Raw genomic sequence first — 12,901 nt, forward strand, 5'->3', positions numbered from 1 at the left:
ACTTCTTGGTAGGTTCAAGCAAAGTTACTGAAAAATATATTTAAAGCTTTGCCTTTCCCAAACAGGATTAAATGCACTGATCATTTACATAAAGTTATCTGAATTCTATTTAGAAACTGAATTTCCCTCTTTAGTTATAGGTCTGAATGTGGAACAAACTGCCTGTAAATGTGGAACAGATTTCATCTTGTTGTTATTTCCCATCCTTTTTGTGTATGGCGGATCCCACACTGACCAACTCTCACCATACTGTTGGAATGGGGTGACTCACCTCTTTCCTTAAAGGCTAAATCTGGGAAACAAGGATGTATCTCCAGAAAATATTAGCCAAAAGTGTTATATTTCCAGTGCCAGGTTGGAAATGTTGCTGATAAAAGACCTGGAGATCACTCAGTGATATTTACAGAGCATTGACTTGGCCTCTGGACCTGATCTGGTGTTAATTTGTGTCAGTGCTTCCTCTGTGTGTTTGATCCAACAGGATTGTTTCTCCGTGGAAGGGGAGGACCTGAAGCACGACTTTGAGCGGCTGCAGCTCGCCATGGAGATGGTGGGGTTTCTGCCCAAGACACGCAGACAGTGAGTTTATTTTCCATTTTAATAGCTTGGAGATTATCCTGGTTAATGCCACCTCCATTGGCAGGACATTGTCCAGAGAGGCTGCCCCATCCCTGGAGGTGTCCCAGGCCAGGTTGGACAGGGCTTGGAGCAATCTGATCCAGTGGAAGGCATCCCTGCCCATGGCAGAATGGATCAGATGAGTTTAAGGTCCCTTCCAACCCAAACCATTCTGTGATTCCATGATCATTGCTGTACTTAACAATTCTCTTCATGTAAATGGAGCGTTGGCAGAAGTTGACATCTTGAAGTATTTCTCAAGTGTTCATGAATAATCACGTCTCACTCTGCATGTCATGAATCCAGAGCCTGCTTTAATCAGAAGCCCTCATTATCCCTCATCAAACTTAACCCTTTGCATTCAGTTCTAGGTGTGTAGGCTCATTTTCAGCTGGCCTTTTTCACTAATTCACTGGACCTGCTGGTTTGAAAACTGGACTTTAGCTGGGTTGCAATACCACTGACACCATGGATTTAGAGGGTTCAGAACAGTCAACTCCAACCAAACCCACAAAATAATCCCTCCTGTGTTGATTTTTGGCTTGAAAGGCTTGAGTAGGTTGGGAAGAACTTGGCATTAAAAATTACCTCAAAGATATTTTCACACAGCTGAGAAATTTTGGAAGCTCATCCTTTATCCCTCACTTGTAGCAAATCAATTATGAAATTAAAACTGCTTTTTCTCTATCTTCCCCACACACGTGGATAAACCCAAGGATCCAGGCCTGTGTGAATATGTTCTGTGTCAGAGGCTGCTTTATCAGGTTTCAGGACGAGATTTGTCTAAAGCCTGTTGAGGGGTTTAATTGCCTGAGCAAAGTAATCAGGAAGTGTCAGGACTGAGCAGAGTCGGGTGATGCAGTAAATTCTCACTTCTGATTTACTCTGCAATGATTTACCTTACACAAGTTGCTCGTGGTGAATTCTGCACATCAAAAATAAAGTTGATTCTTCACTATATGAGCAGATTTATTTTGTTTGGCGTTAGACATCTGCAGCACAAATAAGGAGCCACCTTCAGCTGAGATATAGGAAGGATGTTTTAAATACTACTGTACTTTAAAAAGTAATTTCTTTATAGCAAAACATGGGGAAGAGAAAAGAAATTTTTATAAATTGCATCCTGAAATTCACAGGGAGTCAGTATCCCTGTTTTGGAGATAAGGGAGGACTTGGAGAGGTGAAGGTGTGTTGTCCAGACAAGCTGGTGGCATAGCTAAGAATCACATTTGGGTTTATTTGTTTTTAGCTCCCAAGGGAGCGTAGAAATAGGGACAAACAGGGCTTATAGCTGAAGTCATGGCTCAGGAACTGGTCCTGATGTACCTTGTGGATCCCTTCCAACTCAGGATATTCTTTGAGTGTCTGATTCTATTTTTTTTTGGCGGGAAGATAACTTAAAAATGACCAAACTTCCCTCAAAACAGAAAAATTGGTTGGATAAATTTACTTGAAGTGTAGCACCTTTTCTTGTCTCAGTTGCTTAGATATTATAAAAGCAGTTTTGCTGTTTTGTACAGTCTTTTGTTCCTGGCTGAGACTAGATCCCAAAAGGTGACAAAAACACATGTCCCAGGAGACTAAGAGGGATCATCTGCATGGCCATTGCCCCTCTACCCCGTAATTTATACAATTGTATGAGAAATATTTAATCTGGGAATCAAGATTACTGGAGGATTTCTATTATTTTTTTTTTTACAGCGTGGGCTGTAATTTGGTAAATGTGGGTTTTGATGTGTTAAAGAACTTTCAAGGAGACTGTATGGATGCAAGTTTGGTACTTGACTAAATGAAAACCTTTTTGACATGAGGTGAAGTGGATGCTTTGGATTGAAAATTAGAAGAATGAGCTACAGAGGGACATGGCCCTTGGGGGTGAAATTTGCTGCTTCTTTCACTTTATTAAGAACCGAGTGAAACTGAATCCTCTCTATTTAGGATCTTCTCTCTGCTGTCGGCGATTCTGCACCTGGGGAACATCCGGTACAAAAAGAAAACCTACCGGGATGACTCCATCGATATCTGCAACCCTGAAATACTGCCTGTTGTGTCAGAGCTGCTGGAGGTAAGGCTCTGCTTCCCCTCCTGAAACTTTCACACCAAACAAGCCACCTCTGATTTAGGACACAAAACATGCACAAGTTATTTCCAGTTTCAGCAGAGAGTAAGTTCTTGTGTGTTTCCATTCTTATGGGCAGTTCATGTTTGCCAGGGAAAAGGTACAGGAATTTTTTAAAAGAGGATTTTCATGCAGGATTTTTGCCTCTACTCTTCAGCTTCAGGTTTCATTGAGTGAAAGTCCTGTTTCTGTGATTACATGTGAAAGGTTGCAGTGTCTGGATGCAAAACAGACCTGCTGTCCAACATGGCAGTGTCTTCAATTGCCAGCCTTCAGCTGGTGCTCCTCAAATCTGTTCCAGAGTCTGTCTGAGGAACTCGACCAGTTGTGCAACCATAGCCCCATGTTTTGGTTCCATGCTGGCTGTGCTGAGCTCCCTCTCCATGTTTTTTGTCTGTTATTCCTGCCAGATTCCACAAGGGCTGGGTTTGAGATGCTGGAGGCCCATCTCATCCCTCTAGTCCCTATTTATGGGCCTGTTATGGAGTTCTTTGGTGCATCTGTTGCTTATCTGCTGTTTAGGACCTCATACCTTGGCCTCTGTGAGCCACTGCTGTGCTGCTGTCCCTTGGAAAGGGTTTCTAGGTCCCTGCCCAGCTGGCCCAGGGGCCATGTCCAGCTCTGTAAATCAATGCAAAAGCATTAAATTAGTTCTTAGGAGATCTGCTCTGTCAGCCCAAGCAGATTCTGAAGCTGTGGCACTTATTTTCATGAGAAAAGTCTTGAATGAGCCAACTTGCCCTGCTGGCCTTCAGCCTTCAAGAGCTGAGCTGAAAAACCTCCTTCCATGGTTTGAGGTGGCCAGAAGCTCCCCTTGCTGTCTCACGTCACTTGAAATGCTCTAAACCTCTTGCAACTGAAATGTTTTTCTTGTAGTTGATTATAGCAACAACTGTCTTTACCATTTTGTACCCTAGATGGTCTAGAAGGTGATTTTGTGCTGATTTTATGGTAGAATCAGAAGACAATTGTTCTTTGGTGTACACATGGTGCTCTTCTCAGTCATTCCATTAAATAACTGTTGTGTTATCTCCCTACCTACAGAACTTGGGAATTTGCTCTCAGGGATTTTCAAAGCACTTCATTAATGCTTTGAATTTAGGGAGGGGAGAGCTTCTGTAAAATATGGTTTGAGCAGCTGGATGCTCTTTGCATCTTGGCCTTGGAGATCACAGAAATAAACAGAAGGAAAATATAAGTGGGGAGGAAAATGTTGTTGATTTTACCCTGTTAAATGTGGCCAAGTCAGTTAAGTAATTGCTTTTTAAAAAAGTTTTGAGTAAGAGAGTGACTTAGAGATCTGAAAAAGTTCCAGGCTTTGGGTCTTTGCCTTTGCAAACAAACCCTTTTTCAACATCTGCACGTGGGGAGGTCGCGGGGTGGTTTTTAGACATGATTATGTGAAATGAGGCATTGGCTGAGCTCTGTCAATCCAAAAGTGCCTTAATGCCATGGGCTGGAACAGCACCCCCAGGTAGTGTCAACGAGATGTAAAAATAAATAAGTGTATTTATTTTTCACCATTTGCAAAAAGCACCCCAAAAACCAGAAAACAAACAAACAAAAAACACCCACTAGGATCTGATGTAGCTGAGCAAATTGATCAATTTTGTTCATCTTAGTAATTCTTTTTGCAAATTAAATGACCATGTAGAACATAAAATGCTTGTTATTTAGATGGAGACAATGCTTGCTGCATTAAGGTGAGATCTAATGAAATGCATCACTGGGTTTGGGTAAGTGGTGTTGTTTGTCCCTTAAAGCTGCATTTAGGTGACAATTGATCCGTGGAACTGGAAGTATTTGCTGTCTCCAAGTGTAAACCTTTCAATAGACTTGCTGACATCAGCTGAAATAAAGCAAATAATCTCATTTTCAGACTTGATTTCCCTTTATGAAGTGCCACGTTTCTCTTTGCAGACCTTAAGTTGCTGCTTATTCAGGTTTAACCCAAAGGAAGAACCAAAGGGTTCAAACAGATGAAACATCATTACAAAGAGCAGCCACTACTCTTTATTCATTAGTTGGCTACTTAAAACTCCACATTAAATGCAATGAGTTCTACTCAGCCAGAGACCTAAAATACTGGTTAAAACATTTGACACTTTGTATTTTTTCTCATTTGAGTAATGATTTTTATTGCATTCTTTTTTTGTTGTGGTCACTGAACAGTTTTGCTTTTCCCATTGTTGCTAAAATTATGAATTGACTTGAAAAAGTTGTTAATCCCCTCTCCAGATCTTGGCATTGAACACTAATAACTGAAAAATCATCTCAGAATAAAAGTAATATGAGTTGATAAAGAGTTGAACTTCCTTTCCTGTGGTCACCAGCTGTTTGGTGGGACTGTCCAGAGCACAGTAAAGGGATGGAAGAAACTGTGATCTGATACTTCCTTATCTTGGGGAAACTTTTGGGTTGGTCTTTGTACTCAAATGACTCATTGGATTTGTTAACTGAAGGATTTGACATGGAAAAGAGAAGGAAAAAAATCCATCTGGAGCTGTGTTGGCCATCTCTGAGAGCAGCCAGGAGGGGATGCAGAGGTGCTCCAGTATGGCTCTGATGGGGATGGAGCCTCCAAGGGCAGGAGGGGAACCACCAGCCTGGCTGAAATTAAAAACCTGGGCAAAAATTGGGTCTTCTTTGAGAATCTGGCCCAAATTCTTGTGAGCTGGTTGGTTTGTGTTGGAACCTGTAATGGTAACTGGGGGAATTTCCCTGCTGCACCAGTTAATGCAGCACCACTGCACTACTATCCTCCCTCTGTGATTTGTGTCCCTATAAAATGTAATGAGATTTGTGTCCCTATAAAATGAAGCTAATACAGAGATTTTTTTGAAGGAATCTGGGAGGAGATGATGATGATCTGCAATGGATTTGTTTTTTCTTAGGTATCAACAACCCCATCCAATATGTTTTTCCTGTATTAAACCATCCAGAGCAGCATTTGTTGAAACTGCAGTGTAGGATTTTGGCCAGACTCTGCAGATCATTGTTTCATTTACAGTAAAACCCCAATTCCATTTTATTTTTTTTTTTCAGGAATAGACATAGCATGTGGATTATGTGATGCTTTTGGCAGGTTTTTCAGGGCCTTTGTTTAAACTCTGCTGAAATGCTGTGCTGGGGAGTGATGTCAAGGCTGCCTGATGGATCGAGCAGACATGGAGTCCTGTGCAAGCACTGCAAATATTCCAGGGCCTGGGCAGAAATCATAGAGGGTTGTGTAAAACTGGATAAACCTTTGTGTTTCTGGGGGAAAAATTTGGAAAAGCTCATTTGTGGGCTTATTAACAGAAATAATACATTAGAGATTATCTAGTTGACATTAAAAGAGACTTTTTGTTTTTCATTGGAACAGGAGGAACATTTTAATTGTGTGTGTTTACTGAAATGTGGAATAATTTCCATGGATGCAGCATTGAGTAAGGAGATAAATTCTGTCTTTGCCCAGTGGAGCAGTTTTGTGTTCAGTTTTTAGATTTAGGTAACCAGTGCAATACCTAACCTCAATGCAAAACAAGTTATCAAGTGGCCTAAATTAGTTTTGCCAGATCTCCCAGTGCACATTTGTGTTTGGAGCTAAAGTTGGCCTCTCCAGAAGATTTATGTGCTTCTTCCACTAAAAAATGGCCTTCAGCTTCCCAGAGGGATCCCACAGGCACTGGGGCTCCTCCTGTGATAAATGTCCTGGAAATTAATTGGGGAGGGGGTAAGGATTATGAAGCAGACAGTGCTTGCTTCCAGCTTTTTCTTCTGGATTTGTTTTCCTGGATGATGTTTTGTAGAATCACAGAATTATTGAGGTTAGAAGTGGCCTCCAAAGTTCATCTGGTCCAACATCCCTGCAGTGAGAAGGGATATCATCATCAGATTTAAAATTTTGAGCCAGAATTAGAGTCAGAAAACAAGAGAATCACAGAATATGCTGAGTTGGGAGGCCTCCACAAATACTGTTGAGTGTAACTCCAGGCCCTTCATAGACACAGGTCCTGCAGAGACACTCCAGCAATCCCACCCTATGCCTGAGAGCCGTGTCCAAACTGAGCTGTGGCAGCCCTGGGACTGTGACAAGGTCACAATTCCCTGAGGAGCCTGTTCAGTGCCCTACCACCCTCTGGGGGAAGAACCTTTCCACAATATCCAACCTAAACCTCCCTAACACAGCTCCAGCCATTCCCTCACATCCTTTCTAACTCTCTGGTTATTTGAAAGAAAGTCTGAGGAAAAGGTTCAGCTATTTTCCAAGAAGAGCTGATAGAAATCTGAATTTATTTTCAGTTACTCCACACGAGGCATCTTTAGAGTGAGCATTCAGCACTGTAATCCCTTTCTCAAATATGGAAGGAGAGACAAAACGTGGTGTTTTCTTGCTCTCCAGCTGGAAATGGTTCATTTTTGTTCAGCTGCTCTAGTATAAAACCCCAGAATTACAGAATTGCTGGAGGAGCAGTCTCTGCCTGCCTTGGCCCCAGCCCAGCCTTTGCTGGCTCCCTGCTCCTGCCATGCTCCGCTGACGTTCCCGGCTGTGGTGCTGCTGGTCACCCCTCACTGGCTCATGGAGCTTGAGGCCTCCAGCCCTCTCTGGGCCCACTTGGGGCAATGAAGTCTTAAATCTGCATTTTGTCCCTGTAATTAAGATCTAAACTCCTGCAGGCCATGTTTAAGAAGGAGAGCAGGTCATGCCCTTTAGCACCAGGAAGCAAAAATCCATGAAATGTGACCCAAGAGTGAAACTCCTGGGGCACAGAGGAATAAGTGGAGTTCTCCTCTTTGCTGCTCTGCACCAATGGGTGTCCCTATTTTAGTGTTTGACACTTACTGGAGGAGGAGGTGTAGGATGTGGGGAAGCTGCAAGTATCTCCATGTCCTGACTCATCAGCACGTGCTGGGTTTATCTTTAGAAAGCTCCAGTGGCTCCTCCCTGGCATCAGGAGTCAGCTACTTTCATGCTGTGACCTTGAATGCAGATCAGGATGATTTGGTTGCACCCGTGGTGTTCATCAGAGGCAATGGAGGAATCAAGATCAAGCTCCACTGGGTGGTAATTGCAGTCAGGGGCCTGGGGAGATGCAGGGATTCCCATCCTTGCCAAGAGTGTTTTTGTACAAGATGATTTAATGGAATCTCCCCAGGTCAGGAGATGAAGGATGCACATCCACAGGTTCCCTCCATCCAGAGAGCAGGGGGAGAAAGAACTGGGGTGACCATGAGATGGGGATGGTGAGAGATGGCGTGGGTAGTTGTTTAAATTGCTTAAAATCCCTGTGTTTGCTGACAAATCTGGGACTTGGAAGTGTTTATGTTGTTGAGGAATATTTCTTTGGACTGTTTTGATTAGGAGCCATCTGACACCCCTCTGCCTCGTTGCCTTGGATAATTAAAAAAAGCCAGCGTGCTGGCTGTGGGTTTGCAGCATCCCTGAAGTGGGATAATGGATGGTGTGAAACTCACTTTTGTTCCAAGTTGTGCAGTTGAGGAGAGCAGCCGATGGTGCCACAGTCAAGAGCTGCTGGAAGAGTGTACACAGAGCCGAAAATTGCAAAATTACATATTTTGGTGAATTAGAGGAATAGAAACCAAATGTAAAATCTTGCTGTGGATCCCTGGATGAACCAGCAGATTATTTTTTCCCCTGCTTGATTTTGAAAGGTAAAATCAGATTGTGAGAACTGGGGGCTCCTCAGTAGTGCTGAGCACTAAAGAAATGAACCTCAAAGTGTCATGCCCAGTGATGGAGACCTTGCTGGCAGGTGACATCATATACAGGTGAATTGATGTATTCTGATTTCCACAGCAACAAGTTCTTGTTGCAGGAAGGATTGGTTATATAAAAACTCCCTGGATTTTATCAGATAGACTCCCACAATAGTAGTTTTGGCAGAAGGAGATTTTTGTACAGAAGGGCATCATTATTGCTATGGTTTGTGAGATTCCTGACCTTCCACTGTCCTGTTTGCATTTCCTCTTCATACTTATTCCTGGACTAAACCCTTAAGTCAAAGTACATACAAAGAATTGTTTTGAGTGGAAAAGATCTCTAAGATTGTTCAGTCCAATTGTTAGATGTCTGTATTTCCCATTTTCCATGTCAAATCATAAAGTGTTTCCCTGTGATAAAGGCTTCAGGAATGTGCATTTTGAACAATCAGAGATGTCCAGAGGAGGTCTGGTGCCTGCCTGGAGTCTTTCAGGTAGGATTAGCAGTTTGTAGAGATTTCAGGGCAGCTTCTCTGTATCAATCCGCATCCATTAATTCTGGGCTCCAAGATTTTCACCCGGACTCATGATGTCTTTTTTGACTTGGAAATTTAGTGGAGATCAGTCAATGACTCAAAGTCTTTAGGTTTAACTGATGTATTCTGGGAGAGAGGACACCTTCTGAATTCCTCAAACTAAGAGGGTCTTGAAACTGATTGGGAAAGAGGCTTTTCCCCAACAGCTGCAGGTACCACTTAATTTGTCAGCGCCGTTTTCCTCCTTGCTGAAGTGTCTGTGTTTACACAACTGAGTTTTGTTCTGCAAACCTGTGAGGGCTGATTAGAGACTGTCACCTTGCCAGGAACTGAGGCTTTAGGGAGTAAACATCCAGTGCCAATAGCAGAGTAAATATCGGGTGCTTTTCCAAAGATTTCTTCCTCCTTCTGACTCCTCCCCACCCTTAAAAGCACAAAAAAAAAAAAAAAAAAAAGCCTCCTTCACTTGTATATCTCTAAAACTGATGACACTGCTTGGCTTATTCTAGAGTAATTTGTATGATTTCATCTTGACAACACTAGGAAGTTGACTTATTTTGCCAAGAGAAAGTGTGGGAGGGAGGAGCCACACTGGAAATGAGGAAAGCAATGGGAAATTGCTACAACTGGGATGCCTGAATGCAGAAAATCAGGTTCCTTTGAATACCCTGGTGTTAGGTTTCTGATGCTGGATTTATGTGCTGAGTTGGCTCCTCCCAATGGCATGTTTTTACCCATTGAACTTAACTCTGCAAGGGCTGGTGAAAGTGGTTTAATTTTTTTTAAATTAAATTGTGAAATTTAAATGTGTTTACACAGATTTATTTTTTTTTTAAGTTTGAATGTTAGCATTTTTTAAACTGGATTTGAAGTAAAAAAGATCACTAGAGTAATCATTAACATCTGTACTTGTGTTTTAGGTGAAAGAAGAGATGCTGTTTGAGGCCCTGGTGACCAGAAAGACAGTGACAGTGGGAGAGAAGCTGATCTTACCATACAAATTGGCAGAGGTCAGTACATGATGTTTGTTATTAAAAGGCAACTCTTGGAATGGTTTTCAATACTTCGAGATGCACACTCAGATTTTCTTTCAGTTTTTATTTATTTATGTCAAAATAATGTAGGAGAGGATAATGGGTGTCCTAATCTAGGAAATGATTGACTTTTCTTCTCTTCCATTCCTGGAAGGCAGGTTTGTACTTTATTCTGATGGCTTGTGAGTGCTTTAATGACTTGTGGTTGTGTGAGAGTTTCCAAAGCAGAGCTGTGCATTGGTGAGTGTGTGTAGGTGCAAGTGTTCATCTCCAGACATCATTCCTCAAGCTGGAGCACTGATTCCACAGCAGAGTATTGACCCAAGACTCCAGGAAATTTTTACTGCCTTCTTGAGTGCCTGTGTCAGTGGTGGTCCTTGTATGGCAGGAGCTGCAGATCTCCATAGGAGATTTCTAATGGCTTTTCCTCAGACTCCTCACAACCTGGGCCCTTGTGTGATGATTTGGGGCACCCACAACTCCATCAGCTTCTCTCAGACTCCAGTGTAATTATATGGGATGTGAATGGGATTTTCAGGAATTCCGAACTTTATTCTATGGCTGGTAAAGAGAAACAATTTTTTTCCTCTTACATTCTTCAAAATACCTAAGTTCCGTTCTCCTAAACTACTTGTTTTGGCTATTTCTGCCTCTAATCCTCTTATATCCCCCGGATTAGGGACACTGGGTGTCACACCACACGTGGTTCCTCCATTTCCTCTTGTTGTGGGGTTGTGTGAGAATTTACAGCCCCTTGAATAGCATTTGAGAGCAGCCTGTTGTGTCACAAATAAGTAAACACATCATATTGTCACTGGGGTCAGCTGGAGATATTTTGACTCCTTTTTCCAGGGGGGGAAAAACATCTTTTCTCCCACTTTGAGGGTGTGTTAAGGCTCAGTAACTGTCACTGAGCTTTCATCTTTAGAAGTGAAGTGTTGCCTTTGTGCAAAGGTGATGTGCCCTAACAAAGGGCACACAAGGGCTCTCACTGGGTCTTTGTGATGGACATTTAGTCAATGTGGTATTTCTACTTTTTTTCCTTTATCTTGGGCACAGACATTTAAAAAATGGTTAGAAAAGTTTGAAACTGAGCACTACCCTTCTGCTGGAGGGTCCTTAGAATAATGGTATCATAGAGTGGGCTGGGTTGGAAGGGACCCTAAAGATGATCTTGTCCCAAGCTCTGCCATGGTCCAGATTGCTCCAAGCCCCATCCAACATGGCCTGGCCCATCCAGGGTGGGGCAGCCACGGCTTCTCTGATCAACCTGTGCCAGGACCTCCCCACCCTCACAGCCAACAATTTCTTCCCAATATCTCATCTAATCCTACTCTCTGTCAGTTGAAGCCATTTCCTATTGTCCTGTCCCTCCAGACCCTTGTCCCAAGTCCCTCTCAAGCTCTTCTGGAGCCCCTTTAGGCACTACAGCCTTCTCTCCTCTGGGCTGAATAATCTCAGTTCTCTCAGCCTTTCCTCACCCCAGAGCTGCTCCATCCCTCTGATCACTCTGGTGCCACCTCTGGACTCTCTCCAGCAGCTCCAGGTCCTTCCCTGTGCTGGGCTCCAGGGCTGGGGCAGCTCTGAGCAGGGCAGAGGGGCAAAATCCCCTCCCTTGACCTGCTGCTCAATTTCTGTATTCTGTATTATCTGTAATGTATTGACACAGCTGGGAACGGCCTTACCTTGATGCTGTTTCTGTTGAATTGGAAGACACCTCTTTAGAACTAGAGTGGCTCAGCATGAGTTTCTCAAGTGCTTTCCCAAATGTTTTGGGTGATATGGCTGCTCCCAAATCTCAAGTGTTCCCTTGGAAAGGTTTATCACTGATATCAGTAGAAGAAAGGAAAGATCAGGGTGGGGGGGCTGTGAGGGAAGACGAAGGAGCCAAGCCTCCTTTGGGAATAGTTGATGTGATCTCCTTGACAAAATCATTTTGGAAGAAGTTGTGAATTGTGTTAAGATGAGCACCTCCTGTGCTTTTTGTTCAGCTCCTAACATCATCAGCATCCTGACCACCAAATTTTATCCAGCAGTGACCTTGCTCTGGGAGCAGGTTCAGTGCTCACAGAGCAGAATTTGAGATGCACCAACTTGAACCTCCCCATGGTAAGAGGCCTTCTCTTGGTCTTCCTCAGGCTCAGGGAGTGGGAGGACAGACTTAAATTCAGATCTGGCTGAATCAGGAAGGAAGAGTGGGATTCGTGTTGACATTTTGGGGCTTCACAAAGATGTCTGATAATCCCCACTCATGACTCACTGGACTCTTGGGAATCAACGGGCTGGTTATTCCTGGGTATTTAATAAAGGAGCATTATATTCGGCTCCAATGGATGGAGCCATTGAGGGTTTAAGGATTTGCAGACATGGGTCTCCCACCACAACCTCTGTAGCTCATCTCATATAGCAGATGCCTTTCCTGATGGATACAGAAGTTATTTTATTCTTCAGATGCCTGTGGGATTTTTCATAGCTTGGTACACTGAAGGTTTCAGTGGAGTTTGTCTGGAAAAGACTCTGCTCCACAGGCACTCAGAAAAAGTATTGTATAATGTCACTTTGGCATGTCCTTGCTTTTTGACACTGTCAAGAAGAGCAGATAGGATCTATCAGTCTTCAGACTGCAAGAGAGGTGATAGATGCTACATCCCTGGAACTGTCCAAGGCCAGGTTGGATGGGGCTTGCCCACAGTAGGGGATGGATTGAGACGAGGTTTTAGGTCCCTTCCAGCCCACACCATCTGGGATTCTGTGTAAAAGGCTTGAGATTTAAGTTTGGGATGGGTTTTGGGCTTTGATGAGATTCCCATGTGCATCTGCTCCATTCTAGAATGTTTCACTTTCTGTGCTCTGCACAGGGGCTGACATTTGCCAATCCCTTCCATCAGTGT

At 43.2% G+C, this 12,901-nt stretch overlaps 1 protein-coding gene across 6 annotated transcripts in view; it reads left to right on the forward strand.

Moving 5' to 3' along the window:
* The window catches only part of MYO9A (myosin IXA), a 140,606-nt gene that overhangs the window by 42,137 nt on the left and 85,568 nt on the right, over nucleotides 1-12,901 (forward strand). For all 6 annotated transcript variants that reach the window (XM_083871017.1, XM_083871018.1, XM_083871019.1 and 3 more), the window contains exons 6-8: nucleotides 482-579; nucleotides 2,557-2,683; nucleotides 9,897-9,986. In XM_083871017.1, the coding sequence (XP_083727143.1) occupies nucleotides 482-579; nucleotides 2,557-2,683; nucleotides 9,897-9,986 (315 nt within the window). The remainder of the gene's footprint in view (nucleotides 1-481; nucleotides 580-2,556; nucleotides 2,684-9,896; nucleotides 9,987-12,901) is intronic.

This window comes from Zosterops lateralis, assembly GCF_965231275.1.
Source record: "Zosterops lateralis genome assembly, chromosome: 13".
Classification (NCBI taxonomy): domain Eukaryota; kingdom Metazoa; phylum Chordata; class Aves; order Passeriformes; family Zosteropidae; genus Zosterops; species Zosterops lateralis.